At 39.2% G+C, this 23,693-nt stretch overlaps 2 protein-coding genes across 2 annotated transcripts; one reads left to right on the top strand and one right to left on the bottom strand.

Moving 5' to 3' along the window:
* Positions 1–2,784: 2,784 nt before the first annotated feature.
* Positions 2,785–5,277, top strand: LRRC10 (leucine rich repeat containing 10). The gene has a single exon (XM_008588567.1). It carries the CDS (start codon positions 2,785–2,787, stop codon positions 3,619–3,621), a length of 837 nt encoding a protein of 278 aa, XP_008586789.1. The 3' UTR covers positions 3,622–5,277.
* Positions 5,278–8,993: 3,716 nt separating this feature from the next.
* Positions 8,994–23,562, bottom strand: CCT2 (chaperonin containing TCP1, subunit 2 (beta)). Its single transcript, XM_008588566.1, has 16 exons — positions 23,461–23,562; positions 22,705–22,779; positions 22,546–22,611; positions 21,560–21,671; positions 21,173–21,249; positions 20,913–21,025; positions 19,849–20,051; positions 17,958–18,058; positions 17,604–17,731; positions 16,902–17,005; positions 14,037–14,156; positions 13,526–13,654; positions 13,224–13,327; positions 12,824–12,923; positions 12,303–12,444; positions 8,994–9,419 (listed from the first exon to the last, which is right to left on the bottom strand). The coding sequence occupies exons 1-16, from the start codon at positions 23,461–23,463 to the stop codon at positions 9,389–9,391; spliced, it is 1,608 nt and encodes a 535-aa protein (XP_008586788.1). The 5' UTR covers positions 23,464–23,562; the 3' UTR covers positions 8,994–9,388.
* Between the last annotated feature and the right edge of the window lie 131 nt (positions 23,563–23,693).

Here is a 23,693-nt window from a genome sequence, read left to right as displayed (position 1 = left end):
GCTCATACTTAGGGGCAGGAATTAAAGTACTGAATGGAAGTTCTGTGGGTGAGGGCAAAGTTTGTCACCTGGGCTAGCTCAGTAGGAACCCCCTCCCCCTTTGCTCTAGAATTGTACACTCTGTGAGATCAGGGTCCTATCTATCTTATTAGTCACCAGATGCCCTGCATCTAGATAAGTAGGTGCTCAATAAATATTTGTTATTGTTATCATAACTCTCTGAGCCACAGTTTTCTCATCTGAAAAGTAGGGATAAAACATTTATCTGGCAGATGCTGTAAGAATAGATAATATATGTGAAGCACCTGACACAGTGCTTAGTATTTAGCAGAAGCTTGATAAACAATAACTGGTAACATTACTATCATTATCATTTCTAAGGATAGCAGGGCGGCTGTTTCATGACTATTTGTGGTCACCACTGACCATGCTAAATATAGAGGCAAAGCACAGTACCTGTTGAGAGGCCAGTTATAGTACAAATAAGCAAAGCAAGGGCTCAAGATAACAGAGAAAGTCCAAAAAGAACACTGGCTTCAGTCGTGACCTTGTGGGTAGAACGTGGGCAGTGACACTGTATCACCACACAGCTCTGCAGAATTGCCATTCTAGAATGCTCCTTTTCTATCACTCTGTCCAGTCTGTTACAGGCTATTTAGCAGTGAAGACACTGGCGGAAGTTCAGCGGCATGCCAGTCCTCACCACAAACCCAGACACTCTATCCAGAGAGCAGGCAGACTGATGGATTGGGTTTTTCTAAACTAGAGTTATTTAATTTTCAAATAATACATGCATATTGTTTTTTAAAAAAGGAAACAGTACAAAAGGGTGTAAATGGAAAAGTCAGCATCCCTGTCAACCCCAAACCTTCAGGCAGATTGCCCAGAGATCACCATTATTTCTTAAAGATATTTTTATGTACACACAGGATATACGCATACTTTTTCACAGATGAGAATTATAAAAAACTGTTCTAAAATTTGCTTTTTTCCCCCCTCTACTTTATCCTGAATATTTTTCTATATCAGTAAATGTAGGCTTGCCTCTTTACTTTTAACCATTTCTCTATTTATAAAGTAATACAGCAGATAAGCCCACAGATCTCAATGACTTAACATTTCTCTTTTACCTAAATCCAATTGCAATCCAGTGGGGAGTCAGGGGAGGGGAGGTATTCTGCTCCTGCCACTTATTTAGGGAATTCAGGATGATCAAGGCCCTGCCAACTTTGACATGTGATTTCCACATACTTGGTGGCTTCTAAAGTCACCCTGCGTGACACTATCCAGCCAGCAGATGAGGAAAGAGTGTGGAGGAGGGCGAAAGTTTTGTATTACAATGAACCACGGGTAGAGGTGACATCTAACACTTCTGCCCACATTCCACCGGCCAGAACTTGAAGACCCCCTACCCGCAGACTAGTACTGGGAAATGTCTGGCTGGAACACTATGGAAGGGAAGCACAAACCTTTGGTGGGTGGTGAAACAAATCTGACACAGTTGCACTGTAAGAATGCATCCTAATTTAAACTTTAAAAGGCTAGCTTTCCTCTTCTTTCTCCTGCTTTTCTACTTTTGTCAAAGACAAGTTTTTTAAGTGTAGAAAGATATTACCTGGTAAAAATGAAGAAATAAGAATGTGGACACCTGTAGCCACTGCTCTTTCAGAGTTGGGCATAGGGAGGAAACTGTCAATGAAAAACTTTAAAGGATGCATACCTTTGACCCAGTAATACTTCTAAGGACGTTTCCTAATAAAATTAGTGGATCACTGCTCACACCTGTATGTAAAGGATGTTTATAATAGTCACATATTGTAAGCAACCTAGATGCCCAGTGATAGAGAACTGTTTAAATTACTGTACACCCAAATATGTAATGAAATACTGTGCAGGTGTTTAAAATAATTGCATAGATACCTGCAAACAAAAATGTGTCCATATGTTATGATAAAAAATAAAACTCTTCAACAAATTGATTAATTGTAGCAAAAAGCCTGGAGGATCATACATTAAAATGTTTATAGTATTTATCTCTGGGTAGCAGATCTATGAGTGTTTTTCACTTTCTTCCTTTCCACCTTTATGTAATCTCTCAATATTTCATCATTAGAAAAAACAGTATAGTGGGCCGGCCAGGTGGCGCACTGGAGAGTGCGCCGCTTGGGAAGCGCGGCGGCGCTCCCGCCGAGGGTTCGGATCCCATGTGGAGACCGGTTCCCGCTCACTGGCTGAGCGCGGTGCGGGCGCAACACCACGGGTTGCAATCCCATTGCTGGTCCCCGGTGCGGGTGCGACACCGAGGGTTGCGATCCCGTTACCAGTCAGTAAAAAAAACAAAAAGAAAAAAAAAAAAAAAAGAAAAAACAGTATAGCTATTTTCAGCCTGAAGTGAAAAAAAGTGTAGATAAAGGGGACTGGGACTGAGGTGACTGAAGGCAAGTATGTGAGTCAGACGTGGCCTCCTGGGCCCTGCCTGTCTGTTGGGCCTGTCACCTGACACTCAAGTTGCTATCAGGAGCACTTTTCTCTGTCAAAGTGACTGGCTTTTGTCATGTAATCTCCAGGTTATAATAGGAGTGTAGGATGGGTCCCAGAGCAGTCAGCAGAGGCACGCCATGCTTGCAGCCTCTGCATGGGGAACACCATCAGGGCCATCATGGCCTTCATCCCTGCCGACCGCTGCCAGAACTATGTGGCCGGAGACCTCCGGGAGATGCCTCTGGACAAGATGGTGGATCTGAGTAGCAGTCAGCAGAGGCACGCCATGCTTGCAGCCTCTGCATGGGGAACACCATCAGGGCCATCGTGGCCTTCATCCCTGCCGACCGCTGCCAGAACTATGTGGCCGGAGACCTCCGGGAGATGCCTCTGGACAAGATGGTGGATCTGAGTGGGAGCCAGCTGCGCCACTTCCCCGTGCATGTGTGCTCCTTTAGGGAGCTGATCAAGCTCTATCTGAGTGACAACCACCTCAACAGTCTGCCTCCAGAGCTGGGGCAGCTGCAGAACCTGCAAATCCTGGCCTTGGATTTCAACAACTTCAAGGCTCTGCCCCAGGTAGTGTGTACCTTGAAACAGCTCTGCATCCTCTACCTGGGCAACAACAAACTCTGTGACCTCCCCAACGAGCTGAGCCTGCTCCAGAACCTCCGGACCCTGTGGATCGAAGCCAACTGCCTCACCCAGCTGCCGGACGTGGTCTGTGAGCTGAGTCTCCTGAAGACTCTGCACGCTGGCTCCAACACCCTGCGTCGGCTACCAGGCCAGCTCCAGCGCCTCCAGGAGCTGAGGACCATCTGGCTCTCAGACAATCTGCTGACAGATTTCCCCCCTGTACTACTTCACATGCCCTTCCTGGAGGTGATTGATGTAGACCGGAACAGCATCCGTTACTTCCCCAGCCTGGCCCACCTGTCAAGTCTGAAGCTGGTCATCTATGACCACAATCCTTGCAGGAATGTACCCAAGGTGGCCAAAGGCGTGCGCCGTGTGGGGAAATGGGCAGAGGAGACACCAGAGCCAGACCCCAGAAAAGCCAGGCGCTATGCATTGGTCAAGCAGGAAAGCCAGGAGCCACAGGCACCTGCCTCACCTCCACTTCCTCCTACCGACTCCTGAGGAGCTTCAGTTTTAGGTCAATACCAAGGATCCAACTCCAGCATATTCTGGAGACCTCTTCATTATAGTGGAAAGGATTGCTCTGGTCATTTGGGGTGTCTCTGCCAGCGGGGGCTGATGGAGAGCCAAGTGCAATGCTGTAAATCACATTGAGAATAAAAAAGTCTGGCCAACAGCATCTCACTCATAGGGAAGTCGTGTGCTGTTGGTGGCATGACAACCCAGAGTGATCATAACTTCCTGGCAAGACAACAGCTTCTTCGAGCAGGTATTTTGAAACCCTGAAGAGTTAAGTAAGAAGGTCTGGGACACTTTGACCACCTCTGCTTTCCAGCAGTGGCTGGTCATGAGAATCCTAAGCTCCTTAAATAAGGTATTTGTTATAGAACTCACTAAATGTTCAGGTGGCCTGTTCCCAGTCCTTTGCAGGATATATTTTCTTTACTATGAATGACCATAAACGGTATCAATGTATTGTTATTAATTCAGGCCACTGGAAAGACATTTCTACCTAGTCAGTCAGATTTACAGAAAAAAGCTTTTTGTTGTTGCAAAGGCTCAGGATGACACATTTTACCCAGCAGTTTAGCACCTGCTGAAAAGACCCCGATGGAGAATGCCTCTTGGTAGAGTCCAGCTGCCACTTTAAACTTAACAGTGGTTCGTGCCGACTTAGCTCATTTTCCCTAAAAGGTTTGATCCAAGGTCTGCTCCCAACTGTTTACTGTCACTGACAATGTTGGAAGTCATCTGGAAAGTCTGAACCTCTCTTCGGCAGTGTGGTCTCGTTAAAGTCAATCCTCAGTGTGGTTCCTGGCAGCCTCACCAGAGCAGAGCCCTCCTGTTTATTCAAACTAACAAACCACGGTTGGATTGAATACCCGTCTGGGGAGAGAAATCACATTTCCAGAATCATATTAGGTTAAAGATAGTAGGTTAGAAACAAGCACTTTGAAATTTGAATCGCAGGTTGTAACGTACATAGGAACTCTCTGCCTTTGCTCGGATTTGTTTTTATTTTTGTATATAGGACCTTTTGACAGTGCAGAAACCTAGGTACTTGGGCCATTATTTTTTGGAAGTATGTAAACTGTAATCTTCCCATGAATAAACTTTAAAGAAATAGCTGTCAGTGTGTTATTTAATAACATAATCCCTTTATGTGCTTGAACCTTTTCAGCAAACAAGGACACAAAGTGTCATCTTAATCAAAACATACCATACTGAACTTTTAAAAAATACTTTTCCCATAAAAGCATCCTAACCCATCAAAGTTTGATACTAAAATGACATTACATAGCAGACTATTTTTATATGTCTCCCTACCAGAAACATTTCTAGCTAAACGAGAGGAAGAGAAAGTTCCATGATAACGCATAATCCCTTCCTATCACCACCTCCCATCTATACAGCAGCTGCAACCCACTGATCAGACCGCCAAAGGGCCCTTTAATCATTAAATGAAATAGGTTTATACCCATAGGTCAAACATACCTAACTTAGTAACAAGTCCAGATTTCTATTAGCCAGGATTTATACTCTATTTTCTCATTCCTAATGACTGAAGTCAAACTATACTCAGCTGATGCTAGAAACTTTTGCCAACAGAACTTGCCTTCTAAGCTTCATCTACAGCAATGTTTATAGATTACCGACTTTCTTTTGTCCCTGTCTTCCCCCTCCCAAGATTAATGGGCCTACTTTTTGCAATGTAGCTGCAAGCTGTAGCCATAAAACAGAGTGAACCAAATTACCCATATAGAGTTCTTATCTAATGAGCTAACTGGTCTGGACCAAATGTCAAATTATAAACATTTTGGCCCATAATCAAGCTGTTTTCTTCTAAAACTATCAATACACAACAAACATTTCTCAAACCATATGGTTTAAATTCACTGCTGATTTTACTTTCCAAAAATGTTTTCACTGTAGGATTTCAATTTTATAAAGCAAGCATATAAATGCATACTTACATTTCTATAACCCTTCTGATGTTTTCCAGAAATGTGGACATAATCAGAAAGTAAAATAATTTAAGTACCAACTGCAACTTTTTTGCTCCTGATTTTAAGTCTTGAAACCCAAAGTGTTAATGCATCAAAGGAGAAATCTCTTCCTGAAGTTTATACAGGATTTTAGCTTCCATAACCAACATGGATTCTATGGAAATGAACCAGCAATCAAGTTTGCTTAATTATTTTGTCCTAAAGTGCAACATCATTATGGTTTGTAATTCCACACATAAAAAGTGAGCTTCTGCCCTAAAAACCAACTGAACTCAAACAACTTTAACTAAAAGCACATATCAAACAATGTCCCAGAGACAGTGTAGCATAGTGGCTAAGAGCATGGCCCTTTAGGCCACCTGGGTTCAAATCCCAGCTTTGCCACTTACTAGTCAGTTATCATCTGTGTGCCTGCATTTCCTCATCATAAAATGGTAAGTTTCCACCTCTCAGGAGACTGCAAAGATTATACCAATCACTGTGTATAAAGTGCCTGGCATGTGACAGCAAATGTTTACATAATATGTTCTTTCAGTGTTAAACCATGTAGCACAACACTTTTTTTTTTTAAACACTAAAATCAGTACAATTCCTTACTTGAAGGAAAAAACATAAATGGCAATAGAACAAAAAAAGCTTTTTTCCCCTCTGTAAATTTTTCAACCATATCTATAGTTCTGAATATAATGACAATTTGGTCAAATGCTCCTGGCTTACCTAAATAGAAAAACACACAAACATGATTACTAAGGATTCATTTTTTAATTTCTAAATAAATATACTTTGCTCCTTCCCTGTTATTCTAGAATTCACAAAATCACCAAAGCACTTGGAAACATGAGACTATTCCTTGGCATTAAACTCATGTTTCATGAGGGGCAGGAGGCGTGTGACTGAAGACATGGGTGCCTGCTAGATACTTTACCACCTTTTGTCATTGTTAAAAAAAACAATACGTACTCCTTGTAATCTTACTACCATAGAAAGAATGCTGTTAAATAACAGAAAGGTATACATGCCTTATTTCCCTTCTGGACTGTCCAATTCTGGAGAACAGGAAGCAAATCTTATTTATCTTTGAATCCACAGCACTCAGCAGAATTCCCTCATGCTACTTGAATACTGGAGATTTTTTTTTTTTTTTGTCTTTTGTCTTTTTCCGTGTCCGGCAACGGATTGCAACCCTCAGTGTTGCCCCCGTACCAGACCGGGGACCGGCAATGGGACCACAACCCTCGGTGTTGCTCCCACCCCTCGCTCAGCCAGTGAGCGGGAACCGGTCTGTATGTGGGATCCGAACCCTCGGGCGGGAGCGCCACCACGCTTCCCAAGCAGCGCACTTATCCAGTGCGCCACCGGGCCGGCCCCAATACTGGAGATTTTTATCATGCACCCGTCCCAGAAGACAGGGTGACAGGCTGATATACAGAGCACTGCTAGGTCAGGCAGCGGCTGTGCAAGATTGGCTCCTGGATGACAGCAAGATGCTGGGCAAATGTGGCTTCACCAGCCTAACAGCACAGCCACAGGCCGCAGCCACAGCAAGGCTGGCCTTCCGGGCAGATGACAACTTTGTGGCCCTGCGCATTGAGCCCTTCTCCAGTCCACCTGAGCTGCCTGACACGATGAAGCTGCAGGAGTCAGGAAGCAGCACCAATAAACAAACTGCAGCGAGAGGTCCCAGCCTTCCTCCTAGGCCCATTCCCCCCAGTAAAGGATATCTGGGTGTCAAAAAAATAAAATTTGTGAACTTGGGATCTTTCTAAGCCTAAGACAAACTTTGCAGGTTTTCATTCATGGTATGTTCACCTGCTCCACCTACCTCAGTTGGGAATCACAACTGAGGTACATTTGATAAAGCACTTAGAAAAAAAAATTAACCAGCCAGCCACCACAAAACAAAACAAAAGGTAAGTGTTGGCTAGGATGCAGAGAAAAGGAAACACTTGTACGTTGTTGGTGGAAATGTAAATTAGTACAGCCACTGTAGAAAACACTATGGAGGTTCCACCAACAAGAAAAAAATTTTTAAAACAAAGAATTACACAGAAGATGGTATTGCTGTTAATGTTACTGAAAGTATAAATCAGTATAATCCTCTTTGATAATACCTAGTTTTTCCATTTTTTTTTTTTTTGTCTTTTTCCGTGTCCGGCAACGGATCGCAACCCTCAGTGTCGCGCCCGTACCGGACTGGGACCGGCAACGGGATCGCAACCCTCGGTGCTGCTCCCGCGCCTCGCTCAGCCAGTGAGCGGGAACCGGTCTGTATTTGGGATCCGAACCCTCGGTGGGAGCGCCACCGCGCTTCCCAAGCGGCGCACTACAGCAGTGCGCCACCAGGCCGGCCCATTGTAGAAGCTTTTAAAAACTGGAAAAACTTGGGCCGGCCCGGTGGCGCACTGCTGTAGTGCGCCGCTTGGGAAGCGCGGTGGCGCTCCCACCGAGGGTTCGGATCCCAAATACAGACCGGTTCCCGCTCACTGGCTGAGCGAGGCGCGGGAGCAGCACCGAGGGTTGCGATCCCGTTGCCGGTCCCGGTCCGGTACGGGCGCGACACTGAGGGTTGCGATCCGTTGCCGGACACGGAAAAAGACAAAAAGGAAAAAAAAAAAAAAAAAAAAGCTTCTACAATGTATTACATAGACACTGAGACAAACTTTTAGATACAACCCCTTTCGTCCCCCACAGTACCCCCCCCAAAAAAATTAGTGTTATCAGTGTTTCTTTGAAAATTCTTTTGCTCCTATATGGGAACGTCCCTCCATATTAACACAGAAATATCCAATAAAAACTCATAACCTACTTACTATGGATCTCTCTCATTTCTTGTGTATTCTGCTATATTCTGACGTATTAACCTCCAAATCTAATGTTGCCTTTAAACCATCAAGCTCAGGACATACTTATATAGGTTCATTCTCTCTCATCCATTGACCAAAAATAAGAAAACACTTTAAAGAGAATATCACCTATAGAGCATTCGGGGGAGATGCTTAGAGCAGCTTGCAACAACCAACATTTAAAATATGACTTAGAATGCCCAGCTAGCTCAGCTGGAAGAGCATGACACTCAGAATATAGGGCCAGCCAGTTAGCTCAGCTGGTTAGAGCATAGTGCTGATAACACTAAGGCCAGAGTTCCATCCCTGTACCAGCCAGCCGCTAGAGGAAAAAAAAAAAAATGACTTTCTCAAATTTGAAGTAACAGAAACCATCATTTTTTTCCATGTAAGAGACAGTACTTACAGTACACAAAATTAAATGAGTACCAGAATTTATGGTACTTTCATTACACAAAAAGCTATGCATAAATGTGTATATTTATAGCCCAACAACAAAACCAAAAGATTAATATATGATGTGTTAATATATGATGGGTTTATATTAATAAAGATAAGAATTTCATAAATGTATAAGGTCAATCATTAGGCTGCAACAACTCTATACTGAAGTAAAAAATTTCCATTAAGCAGAGTTCAAACAGGTACATCTAAATCAATAAGACATAAGAAGTAATTCTTCAAATTTTAATTACAATGCACAGTATGAGAAACTTTTAAATCAACTGAATTGTATGGAAAATGAAAAGGCAAATAAATTAGACCCATGTTAAAATAGAAGGTCAGCTAAATGTTCAAACTTAAGGATATAATGGTCACAGATAAACATCAATTCCACAGTCTTCTTTAAGAGATTGAAGGCTTTCAAACACAACTTTGCTATGAACTGGTCCAGAAATTAACAGCCTATGGGAATGCTTAACAGGGATGGTGATCAGGGACACGTTTCCTGGAGGGAAAAAACATATGTTTAAGAAAAAGTCAACAGGAAAAAATAAGAAGCATGATTTTAACCAGTTTTATACTAAATACACATACAGCTAGAATCCTAATGTTATTAAAACCACTACAACCCAATTCTCCATATGAAGGACATTTCTACCTCATTACTAGCACTCTTCAATTACTATGTTATTAGTTAGGGGACATTAGAAAATCTGTGGATTGTGAAGGCCTGCAGGTACTTAGCATTTCTCAACTTCTCATCCAACTAACCTATTTAAGCAAAGATGTATTGTCCAGAAAAAGGTTAATTCATGTTTTTGACTGATACATGCGTTAGAGAATTTTGCTAAATTAGTCGAAGAGTTACTTTTATCCATAAGTTGTAAAATGAGAAGGGTTTAGAGCTTCTAGATGATAATTTCTGGATCTCTATTCTAAATGAACAAAAACAACTACCAACAGACAAGCTGGTGATTGGATAGGTAACTCACTGAAGAATGACAATATTATCCCTCACATCATTTATTCTCTGGTGATCGTGCAGTCAAGGAGCATATAAGAATCTTTTGTGAAGAAGGGATGATAAGTATACTACTAAAATTTTTGTTTAATTCTTGCTGAAGGACTAAAGCTTGAGAAACACTGCTTCTACAGGCGAGCACAACAGTTAAGAGAAGCAGATGAAAAAGCATTAACAACAGTCTCAAAGAGTACATACAGTATTATACTAGGATCATATTAAGAGACAAACCTTCCAATCTCAATAGCTTATTGGGGAACTAGGATGCTAACTATAGTCTCAAGCAGATATCACAGGGCACTGATCTGAAAAACGAGTCCTTGGGAGTATGGAAAAAAAAAAAAAAAAAAAGGACACAGACCAGTAAGTTTGGGAAAGCTGAGTTAAAATTATTCACGTTTCTTCAGTGCAAATCACTAACAATTTCTAAAATATGTAATGGACAACTAAACCTCTAAAACAGTATCAGATCACACCAGGTATTGTAATTGTATATTTCAAATGTGATGGACCACACAGAGTTACTGTGAAGATTTTTGAGGGTAAGTGGGCTACGGAACCTTGCCAAGTCAGAAAACTTTAGTTCCTTTTGCTGTCACTCTGCTTAACAAGAGAAAGATGAATGGCATTTAGATATCTTTGACAGCACTGATTCCAAGAAAACTGTCACAACTGCTCTCACCAATTTTCAAAATATGGAATGCTCCCCATTATCCTATCTTCCCAATACCATTAGCAGAGAAAACTCTAGATTTTTCAGTCCAGTCCTCTTTCCTTTATACCACAGTACATTTAAATACCACAGTTTGCCTTTTCTCTCCAAATCTAATCACTACTTCCTACTCTTTTCCTGAAATCATCTAATAGTAAGTGGAAAGCTGCCATTCATAGAAGAAAGCCAATGAAATGAGTGCTAAAAGGTTGTACACAAAGAAATTCCTTGTAACGAGTTAAGGGTGTGATTTTCTAATGTTCCTACCTCCCTATTTCTATGAATGAACACCCTGTGCTCGTATCTAAAATCAACTCCTCCTCTCATCCTCTACATCTCCCACTCCCTCTCAACTACTTAGTGAACTGCTCTCGTCTTCCGCATGTTACTCCCTCTCTCTACTAAATCTCTCCCACCTAAACATGCTGAGAATAAGTCAAGTAAGATAAGGACTAAAAATTTACCTTAAAAACTAAATTTAGCAACATGCAGAGGCCTTTGTAATTGTGACAAGCGGCTTTAGGGGAGGAGGGAGGGCAAAAGTATGAAATAGATTTAACAAAGACCAGCAAAAGGGGAATTTTAGAAAATTTAGACTGCTTTTTTGAGGGGTCTGTTGTGATGGGGAGCAGAGAAGTGGGATGGTAGAGGAAGTTTGGGTCTTATTGTGAAAACCCACAAAACGCTCCTCCACTAAAACCGCTTGTCAAAATTACCAAAGTCTTCTGTATTTCGCGAAATTTAGTTTTTAAGGTAAATTTTTAGTCCTTATCTTCTCTGACCTATTCTCATCATTTTGGCAGTTTATCACTTCTCCCTAAATACCTTCTTCATTTGGCTTCTGGGAAACACATTCCCTTGGTTTTCCTCCTGAAACAGTGGCATCTCTCGCCCCCTTCCACGTCTGAGAAACTCTTATTTTTCCAGGCAAAAAACCCTTGAATTATCCTTAATTCTTTTTCCTTTCACGCCCTATATCCAATCAAACCCAACTGGCTTTATCTTCCAAATACATCCATAATCAATTCCTTCTCAGCACCTTCACCATTATTTCCTGGTCCGACCCACCATACTCTCTTATCACCCTGAACTATCACTAACAATTAAAATGAACGCACTTGGTAACTACTAGTAAGAGCAATTAAAAATTAACTGAATCTTCAAAAGTTAAGATTTTTTCTGGCTACTTAACCATTTTGTGTGAACGAGTCTTTAAAAGAATTTTTAAAATGCCGTTGGAATAAGAATATATAAGGAACTTGGCATTATATGCTTAAGAATGTCACATGGAAAAGCGTACCCAGGAAAGAAAATGACTGGAACCAATTCATCCTGGAAGAAAGACATTAGTTCTTACTACTATACTTCCAGGCCCCAAGCTTCCTGGTACTTGACCTTTCTTGACCTTTAAAAGCCTGGCTCTTTTTGTGCCCTTTCAATTCTGAAAGCTATTCCAGCTGCCCATCCCTCTTTCCCCCTAAGCATTTCTGGCTTATACCTAAGAATTGTGATTACGTTTTTAAAAACCTGCACAATACTCTTATTTAGGCAGAAATGTCTCCACTTTCCATTAACTACAATTATCAAATAAATACAGCTCCCTATTTTTTGAGTGTTAGTATTTTTTTTTCTGAGAAATAAAAGTGCTACAGTACCTGGGTGCTGCTTTGATAATGTTGTCCACACGTAGAATCACCTCTGCCGCTTCAGCTGCACTCAAAAGAACCTGTCGCTTCACTTGGAAACTTTCTGTTATACCCAGGAGTGCCATATTTCCAATGGTACCTTCCTTCATATCTAAAAAATATTTACTAAATAAGTAGTTTTAACAACTAAAGTATCAAAACATCTGCGAGGATTTACAACAAATAAAATTGATCCTTTTATTAAAAAATAAGATTATAACATCTAACTACTTATTTAGTTATTAGGATGTCAGACTACCATCATAGATCTTCTAACTAAAGTTTTATACCTCTTATGGAATAACAAAGTTTTCCATATGAAATTAATGAATTTAAACACATATTCCCAGCATATAAAATGGTTACAAAGGCAAGGGCTACTGGTATATTTTTCATGGTTACCATGAAATTGCTTATCTTCCAAAAAGAAAAAAATTTGGTGAAAAGAGTTACTTTTAACAACTACTACAAAGCTGAACTTGATTTCTTACCCAATCCAGCAGTTACATTGCCTTCGCTATGTGCAGCTCGGAGCTGTGCCACCAGATCTGCACTGTCATAGCCTGCATTGTCAGCTATGATGGTTGGCAACTACAAAACAAAGAAGATAAATAATAATTACCTACTCTGACAACCACAGATTCACTCCTAACTAGAAGAACCACTTTTTAAAATTAAACACTTGGAAACAATGTAAAATTTGCTTTCATTTAATTAATACTCATGAAGAAGATAAACTCCAGAATCAAATTTAAAGGGAGTATCAACCAGTTTATTTTTGTGAAGCCGAGAAAGAAACCATTTTCCGTCCACAACAGAAAAATGTATTCACTGAAAAACCATAAATACTCACAAAATTTAAGTTCAGATCTCTTATTTTTATTAACTTACCATTCTCAGTGCTTTAGCATAAGACTCCATTGCAACAGCTTCTTTGCCTGGTGTTCTGTTGGCAAGCTGTGTTACAGCATGAGCCATCAGCATCTCAGAGCAGCCTACAGATTAAAATTCCAATAAAATACTGTTATGCTTAGTCATCCCCAAGACACTGAATTACTGACTTGCCTTAAATGTCAACCATTTTTAAATTAAGTGCAATGGCAACATGAAATTTCTACAAGAACCATTAAAACCATTTACAGTGTAATTTAAGAAAAGAAATAAAATATGTTCAATATTTTCCAAATGCTTACCTCCTCCATAAACTGTTCTAGAATCCTTCACCGTTTGGGCGAGAACACAAAGAGCATCATGCAAAGATCTTTCTGCTTCATCTAAAATTTGTTGAGTGGCGCCACGCAAAACAATGGTGCAAGCCTCACCTAAAGTTAAAACATATTATGTCACAGTGACCACCTAATCATAAAACATGAAACAGGTTGCCTTCCATTATTCATGTAGGTGTTGGTTATATTATTGCGTTTTGAAGCTGACATGTCTTCTATTGTTATACATTCACTTTCCTAATAATCCTTGTTCATAATGATTCTAAGTCATCAAGGAAAAAATACGTTGGATATGCACTGTTCAAAAAGGCATGGTAAATATGAGGCTGACCTCAAGAGATGAAAACAAAACATGTATCATGATTCTGAAGAGATAAGACTTGTAAGATATCATATTACTACAGTAACTGTTTCTTTCACTTCAACAGAGCCTAGCAGAGATTTAGACACCTTAACCTGGATCTACATAATTTCTTACCAAGGGCAACCCCAGAAAAGTGAATGAGTTTGTCTTCTCCAATCATAACTTCTTCAATAAGTTTGCAACTTCCAAGCTTTACCAGTTCTGGGTGATCAAAGGTAGAGGCAATTTCACCACCTATGAACACAAACATATGTTAACTAAATGCATGACAGATTTAAAACTTGTTTTCTAAAAGCAGTAATGGATAGTTAACATGGTGACTAACTTTTAAAAAATTGATCTTTTGTAACATCAAGGTCAAGGGTTCAGATCCTCACACCAGCCAGCCGCCAAAAATAAATCACTTACTATACGCCAGGCACTCTTAAAAAAGCACTTCATATGGACTAATTATTTAATCTTCCACAACAACCCTATGAGACAAGTTCATTATCCCATGTTATGATAAAAGTGAGATAAAAAGGTTCAGTTACTAATCTAAGGTTACATAGCACAAATATGAAGCTGGGATTTAAACCCAAGCAGACTGGCTTCAGACCTATATGCATACACTGTGCACTACTACTCCCCAAAGATTCAAACTGAGACTTAAAACATTTACTTTTAAATCTGAATTTAAATTCAGATTCTCTTCTGAACCCAGTCTGGAAGAATAAACTCTTACGATACAATTTCCCAGCACAAGGCATGAAATTTTTTGACTAGTCTTATGTCAACAACTGCAATCTTTATGAACTACTTAAAATAATGAGCACTTGATCTCTCTAATCATCACAATAACTGAAATGTCAGAAAGCCCCCTAAGGCTTAGAAGAGGGAGAGAAATGTACACTAACCATTTCCCAGAGCAAACTTAATGAGGGGTCAAAAGAGTAATTCATTTTAGTCCTTCCTTATGTCTCACTTCTATTCCTCTTCTGTCCATCTTCCATGCTAGAAAGTGAACAGGTAAGCCACTTCCTTTCCTGTTTCTTAACTAAGCAAAAGTTAGATTTCCATTTCAAATTCCTTTTCTCGAGCTGATTATGCTTTCTCTTTTAGTAATGTGGATTCCATATATTATCAACCATTCTTTTCCTTCTCCTTACAATTAAATCTGCGGCCAACAATCAATGCTCTATCATCTTTCTATTTTATAATATATGTATTTTAAAACTCTGGTCTTCTAAACTCTCTATACTCATAATTCACATAACTGAAATTCTCTTTACTCTTGGTTGGAAAATTCCAAGATTGCTTTTGTCTTCTAGATGTGACACAAAACAAAAACATGGAGGGGCTGGCCAGTTAGCTCAGTTGGTTAGACTGCAGTGTTACACAAGGTCATGGGTTCAGATCCCCATATTGGCCAGCCACAAAAAAAATAATAAATAAATAAATAAATAAAATTTGGGATATCATATCCAAAAATAAGACTAACTTGGCTTAAAAGAATTTTCACTTCATCTTCCTACATCTGCATACTAGTCACTTCTTGACATTTGCAAGACCAATTTCACCAACTTGACAACTGAGTTCCTAAGGATGGAAGCCACCATGGGGCCAACTTCACAGCCATATAGTTGGTGTGCTTAAAGCAGTAAATTTTCTTCTGGGTATATGTGGCAATTTCACAAAGTCCTGGTGATATGACTTCATCCATGAATGTGGTATCATTCACATTTATTTCTTATGTCTTTATGTTCTTGTATTAAAGGATTTCTTGTAATGTATTTCAAAAACATGAGCATCTTTAAGTTTTGTTTGTATGTCACCTTAAAGCATCAAGTATGCAATGGCTTTTAAAGAACTTTAAAGTAGGTAAACCAGGCTGGCCAATTAGCTCAGCCGGTTAGGGCAGTGTTGATAACACCAAGGTACACGGTTTGTCCCTGTACCGGCCAGCTCACCACCCTAAGCAGGTAAATCTACTTCAAAGTAATTAATGAAAGAAAAATGTCTCTTTAAGTCAGAGGAAGATTATGCTTCTCAAATTATGAAAAATGTCTTAAAGAAATCATTCTAGGATGTGACCAAATGTTAACTACACTTTAATTTCTTTTAATACCCACGGAAGTTCCAAACTGGACAGTCCTAGTGACTTAACATCTCAAAACCCAGGTCTCCTTTAATTCTCATTTCAGAACCCAAATCAACGCTCCAACTTTTTCATTCATTTTTAAGGACCTGAAATTTAAATTATAAAGGCTGTTTAAACTTAGCTTTTCAAGATCGATTACTTAGAGATTACTCTAAAAACTATCACCACAAAGCAAACAATTTGCAGTGTATGTGATTTTATGTAGACATAGTCATATCTGATAACCACAATTTCTATTCAACAGAACTGGGATTATCACCCTTATCTCTACTGAAGGCTGTTGGAGTATACAAACTTTCACCACACATTGTCAAACTGTTTCACTTACTTCAACATTTATTACTCTCAGAAATTTAAAAAAATTAACAAAAGCAATGCTTACGTACAAGTTAAGTACTTAACAGAAACCAAGTCTCTGTGTTCAATAAAGGTTACTATTATAACTGCACTACAGAGGGGACAAAGCATAGAACTTAGCAACAGAAATAAATACATGAATAAACTAGATAAGACTTACTCCTTTTCTGAGTTCTAGTTTGTTTAGACTATGTTCAGAATAGTGATCTTACCGTCTGTGAGAAGAGATCTAGTGCCTTTAAAACAATAACACAATAATAAGAAATCTGTATCTATGGCCAACCTGGTATATAATTTGGTATATTAAGAATAATGTAACTAAATTAATGATGTCCAAAAATGCAAAGCAGATTTCAGAATAACTGTTTAAATTCCAAGCTCCTTAAAGGAATTTCTTTATATTCTCAACAGTGAGTTGCATATACAAACAATTAATCCAAGAGTTACTATGTTTGTTAGAAATAAATGTCTTTTTTCCATACCTGTGACAAGAGCTAGGCGTTCCACGCCTGCAAAATCTGCATGCTCAATAGCCATAACACCAGCAGCACCAAAGAGCTGTTCAGGATAATTATAAATTAATTGCCTACAAATAAAACATATAAAAACATTATGCTAAAATCAGTTACTTCACAAGATAAACTACATTAGACTAAAAAACATGGAAACATTTTTAACACCAATAATCAAAGAAATGCAAACTAGAACATGATACCATTTCTTGCCTGTACAATTATAACTTATAAACTATAACACCAATACATCATGCTAGTATTGAAAGCAGGTGTTTATATTACATTGCTATCGACTGAATAAACTGGTCCCATAATTCTGGAAAGCAATCTAGCAGTAATACATCAAAAACCTCATCTATGTTCATATGCTTTAATTCCTGGGAAGCTACAGCAATAAAATTAAATACTAAAAAAACAGAACTATTTGTACGAGTTTTTTATACGACAATAAAACTTGCCAGTGACCTAAATGTTCACTACGAGAGTATGTAAATCACAATATACTGATTAAATTAAAACCTGTAATTTAGTGAAAATATGTAGTTCTTACATAACAAATCACTGATTTAATATAAGTAATTCAATATACAATACAAAGTACTTCCACAAATTTTCACAGAAAAAAATCCTTTCTTAGATTACAAATATTGTTAGTGCAAGCAAACAAACCTGTTAATAAAGCAATTTATTCCATGCTTAAGAATACGCTCAACTTTCTCTTTCATTTTTTCCTTTTCTGCATGTTCTATTTCTGCAACCTTTGCTGTAGAATCAACTCTTACCCGGGAACCAAATATCTAAGACAAAGAAAAGTATGAACAGTGGATCAGTTTCATTACTCTTAAACAGCCTCATAGCAAGTGTCAACATTTTTATCAACAAATACAAAAAAAAGTGTGTATGTAAGTGTGTGCGCATGTGTGTATGTATATATTCATACATATATTCCAAGCTTTTCAGTGCAACTGATTCCTGAGTTTATAGTAGCCAACAATTAGAATTTCAAGAAATGTGGTTACATACCTTAATTTTGTCTGTATCCATTCCAGTATTTGCGATAAGAATTTTAGCGTTTTCAATTCGCTTTGGTTGATTTACTCCAATTTTTTTATCCAACAGAAAGCCTACAGTAAATAAGGACAGTACTGCATTAGATATTTTGAGGCTGCATCAATAAACCTTATAAAGCTGTCTGCTTTACCAAATTACAATTTCAAAGAATGCATTTAAGTCCAGTTTACCAAGTTCCTAGAACCTAAAGCACTCCATTAGAGCAGTGATCACAAAATCAGTTTAGTGAGTTATTTATCCATCTTTCTTCCTTCTAAGGGATGGATGACCTTGAGCTTGCAGGGAGCAAGCCCACCCTAGACTTCTCCAAGTCCACTTTTCTTTGCCTTCAGTTCTTACATGTCCAAAGACAGCAAACAATAAACACGCCTTTGTAGGAGGGTTAGTGGATTTTTAAAGAAATAATATGTAAGAAACAGAAAGTATAAGCATAGGACAGTAAAAGTACACAGTACAGTATTTTAAAACTTTTGTTTCAAATATAAACTACACACACAAGTATAGGGTTCCAATGGAAAGATATTGTTAAGTCCATTTTCATTAGCTTAAAATCAAAACAAGAGAAAACAAGCTATGAATACTCAAATACACAGGATATTGCTAGAAATTACTGAACTTTTCATATAACTGAGGCTGGTGGTAAAATGAAAACACCAGGGACAATAAGGAGTCAAACAAACCTGGCCTCTGCTACATAACCTTGGACAAATCATTCAACCAGGTACTCACACGTAAAACAGGAACTTAACCAGTGGCAAAGATGCTGTTACAAGCCTAGCCCTGTTGATGTGGAATCATTGTATGTCACATAAGTACTGTCTATTTTCCAGGCTACTTTAGACGCATAAGAAACTTCTGTCTCATTAAGCCATTATTATCTTGAGTTTTCTGCTCTATCCAGCTGAAACTAATCCTCACTCACTGTGTCATCACCAGGAGGATTAACTGACTTAAATTTCTATTACAACGCCTGGTCCAGAACAAACATTCAAGAATGGTAGCTACTAGGGCTTCTTGTTTTAATCATCTTTGGCACCACCAGCTCCTATTAGAAATGCTACATGGCTACTGCATATAAATTTAACAAAGAATATTTTCAGAATTGTAATACCCCCTTAAAATAAATGGAGACATAAGACATGCAACAAAACCAGACTCTAAATCACTGGTAAAAGCAACTGAAAAGCACAACCAAATCCTTTTTTTTCCTTGTCTAGAGAATGCCGACACTTTCTATACGCCATTCTGTGACATAAATATGTGAAGATGCTTCGAAAAACTATGCTCTATAGCAAAATACACTATTACAGAAAATAGCAGTTGCTCAGACTCATTTATCATTCTTCAAGAACTATATCCTCCTACCCCAACACATACAACTATTATTTGTCAAAGAAAGAAACTTTTTTTAAAATTACAAAAACAAAAACAAAAAACTATACCCTCAACAATCTGCTAACCAAATAATTTGACTTACCCTGACCTTTCCCAGAGAACACATGTAATCCTGGAAAAAGAGTCATTTGAGAATAGCTGACCTCTAGCCAAAGAAAATAACAATTTCTCTTTATTAGAGACTGCAAGTAACTTTGTGGTATAAAGTGAAATACAGAGATTATCAAGGAAATGCTGGAATAGTGTGAAAAGATGAAGTACACTATCAATACAATAGATGGATTAAAATGACAAAAATGATTGCAAATATGATTTGTGTCCTTAAAGACAAGTTTTCTGGCTTTGTAAAGTATCACCGGTCCCCATTAGCTAAAAACAGAATTCACTCTGTATTCAGATCTCAGCATCTGATCAAAGCTTCTTTCCCATATTCAACATTCATACATACCTTCATCTAAATAGGAATCTGCCAGACTTCCTCCTAGCTTCTTGATGACATGAATTGCCTCCAGATTACCAGAGCCTTTCAGCCTGAGAACAGCTTCTACAGCTAACTTAGTAAAGTGGTCTTTGTGATGAGTAAGAAGTTTTGAGGATAATGTCGTTCCAGCAATATTCATTAAATCTTGACGGAATTTAACTTCATCAGAACTAAACAAAACCAACCGAAGAAAAATAAACTCATGTCTGTTCTTAAAATACCTATTGCAAGGTATCAACCCTACTTTAATTTTCAAAATTTATCAAAATATTTGCATGTCAACAGATTATACCTTAATCAGTCAGGTCTTAACACCATATGAAAAAAATTAAACCTTACCAATAACCAGGAAATGCAGATTAAAGGATATGATTTTCCCCATGCCAAAAAAAAGAGTGGTGGTGGAAGAACACAAGCCAACAAAAGAATATCAAACATTATCAAAACCTGGGAAAACAAGCACCGTTATACAGCTAGTGGGAATATAAACTAATAATTTTTTTCTGGAGCCCTATTTGGTAACATATGTAAAAGTGCTTTAAACACACACATACCTACAAACCCAGCCATTATACTTATAGAAAATTTGGGGGATTAATAAATTTGTCACCTTATTTTAAAGATAAAAATTGTCAAAAACGCAAATCTCCCAACTACAGATATGTTAAGTAAATTACACAATTATGTTTAAATGTCTAACTCTATTAAAACAAATGTTGCAGAGAATATCAGCACTCAGATATGTGTTTGTTATTCAACTAGGTTAAAAAAAGGCTAACAAACCCTCTACACAATATGATACTATTTGTTTTGTTTGCATGTTTATTTTGATGATATATGCAAAAGACTGGAACTCCGAACTTTAACTTTAGTGGCAATCTCTGGAGGGTGATGTCAGTTTTACTGTTGGGGCAAGCAGAGGAAGCAGAATTATGTTTATGCATGTTTTCCGGAGTTCTCTAGATTTCTTATACTGAGCATATTATAAAAGAATGTTAAATTTTTGGACAGCAGTACTTTGGTATACCAACCCATGATCAACTGCAGAATTCAACAGAGCCTCTCTTGCAGCTTTTGTGGCTTCTCTCCAACCTGCAATGATGGTCTGTGGATGAATCTTTTTTGCAATTAAAGATTCTGCTTCCTATTAATAAACAGTTATAAAAAACAAAAGTTATAAACAAAAATTAACACTTGTTAAAAGAAGTAGGAAGTAATGTCTTGATTACTTTTGATATTCAAAACAATAGCAAAAAACCAATAAAAACTAGAGTTGCTCAGTTACTCTTACCCTTAGTAATTCTGCTGCTAAAACAGTAACAGAGGTAGTGCCATCACCAACTTCATCATCTTGAACCCTTGACATATCTAGGGGAAAAAAAGTTATTAACTCAAAATTACTTCTCTGTAGCTTACTAAATTCTCCCAAAGTATCCACTACCAATCTAAATCTCACTTATCTAGAACCCTCACCTGACAAATTCTTTGAAATTTTTAGATCTGAAATGCAATAGTTTTACTATCAATAGTTACACAGCACTCCTGAAGTTTCTATTTTAATAATGACAATAATTAAAAAGTGGTGGACATCAATTAACTGAAAGTACAGTTAGTCAACACAGCCTATTAAAAATGTTATTTTAAAATGCTAACAAAACAGTATTATCTTCAGACTCACCAACTAAAACTTTAGCTGCTGGATTGTCAACACCAATGTTTTTTAGAATAGTGGCACCATCATTAGTTACCATAAGAGATGCATCTCGTCCACTGCTTAAAAGAATTTTGTCCTAAATGGAACATAATTGGTTCAAGTTAAGATATAAGTACATCTTGAAGAATGCATGGGTCAATCTCATATACTGCCAGTGTGTAAACACTCTGAATGGCTGTTTGGCAATATCTATTCAAATGTCTTCAACGCATACACTCCACAATCAAACCTTGGTATCTACCCTAGAAACATTAGAAGGACAGGGTGACAAAATGAGGTTTGTTTCAGCACTGTGATAATAAAAACTGAAACAAACTAAGTGTCAACAATACAGCCACAATTAAACTATAAAATAATCAAGGTGCAGAATGCTATTTGACAGTTAAAGAAGCAATATTATCTACTTACAGTGAAAAGAATTTAAAAGAACAAGCCACAGAAAAAGTACATATAAATAGCATCTATGTATAAAACAAAACAATATCTATTACATGAGAATATGTGAGAAAGTATATAATACACACAAATCTACACAAGTGAACAGAAAAACCTGGAAGATGTACATCCAAATGATAACAGGAGGGGCGTGGGATTGGGGATGGTGATCCTAGGGAACTTTGATTTTTACTAATAGAGCCTTTTTATTTTTATAATTATGTTTCAAAGATTAAAAGCATGAAAGTGTGGTGTGGGCCGGCCCCGTGGCGCACTCGGGAGAGTGCTGCGCTGGGAGCGCAGCGACGCTCCCGCCACGGGTTCGGATCCTATTTAGGACTGGCCAGTGCGCTCACTGGCTGAGCGCGGTGCAGGCGATACCGCACCAAGGGTTGTGATCCCCTTACTGGTCACGAAAAAGACAAAAAAAAAAGCATGAAAGTGTTATTAACTACATTTATGCTAAGCGCTCTAAAACAACACTAAAACTTATAAAAACTCCCTATTTTTCTTACCATGCCCTTGGGTCCCAAGGTACTCTTTACCAAGTCTCCAATGGCGATGGCACCAATAAAAGACGACTGAATAAAAATCAAAGAGATTGCCAGAATTAATTTCAGTCTTAGAGAAAAGTATGATTTTATCTTTAAAAGAATGGGGTGAACAAAGCTTACTAGACGAGCTGTCTCTGCTCTCTCTTCATCAGCTCCAGCCTTGAAGATGTTAACAGGTGCAAGGGAAAGGGACGCCTAAAAAGGAAAATCAAGAAACACTGACTTTGAATACCAATAATTAGACTTACAAGTAGATACCCAAGAGAAAATTCATTTACAAAACAATGTTTTCAAACAAAACTTCCATCACCGGAGCAGCCGTTTAAGTGGAAGGGAGTTACAGAAGGGTGACATGACTTTTTTCGATTTACAAGAGTGACAGGAATGAAAACTATACACCAGAGATATTGACTGTTAAATACGGTAAGATTATAGACGATCTTAAACTAAGGATCAGGCAAGAGTTGTAGGACACCGGCGGGACGACGGCCAGGAGGGCGAGGGAACGCGGCAACCTCCATCTTCCACCCTCGGGCGGCTCCTTCCAGGCCGTTCCAGGCTCCGCCCCAGGAGGGCGGGCGGGGCCGATCGGCCACTAGAAATTTCTTCGCTTGGAGTGAAGCCCGGGCCGTGGGTGCCCAGAACCGTGAAGAGGCCGAGTCAGAATGAGACGCTGGCCTTTACGGTCCGCCCCTCCCCCTGGCCCGCATGCAGGGCTCTACCGGCGAGCCTGACGCAGGCCACACGCCGCGGCCCGCGCCATGTGCGGCGGCTCCGGGAGAGAGGCACAGGGGCCTGCGAGGCTGGGAGGACAGAGGGAGCAGCGGGGTGGGAGGACATGGCAGGGCTCGGGCGGGGACAGGGGATCAGCCTCACCATGGTTCCGACGAGTTCGGCACACAAGCTAACCCCTCACGGCTCGTGCCCGCCGGCCTGCAGGAGAGAGGAAGCCGGAAGTGACGACACACGCTCTACTGCAGGGGGCGGGGCCCCGGCTCGCGCGCCGCTCCGGCCTGCCACCGCCGCCTGCGGGGCTGCCATTTTGAGTGAGGCCCCGGAAACGCGGCTCTTCACACGGGCGGGGGCGGGGCCTCCGCTCGCGCTCCGCC

This window comes from Galeopterus variegatus, unplaced genomic scaffold (assembly GCF_000696425.1).
Source record: "Galeopterus variegatus unplaced genomic scaffold, G_variegatus-3.0.2 Scaffold4900, whole genome shotgun sequence".
Classification (NCBI taxonomy): domain Eukaryota; kingdom Metazoa; phylum Chordata; class Mammalia; order Dermoptera; family Cynocephalidae; genus Galeopterus; species Galeopterus variegatus.
This window is presented reverse-complemented; position numbering and strand designations above follow the sequence as displayed.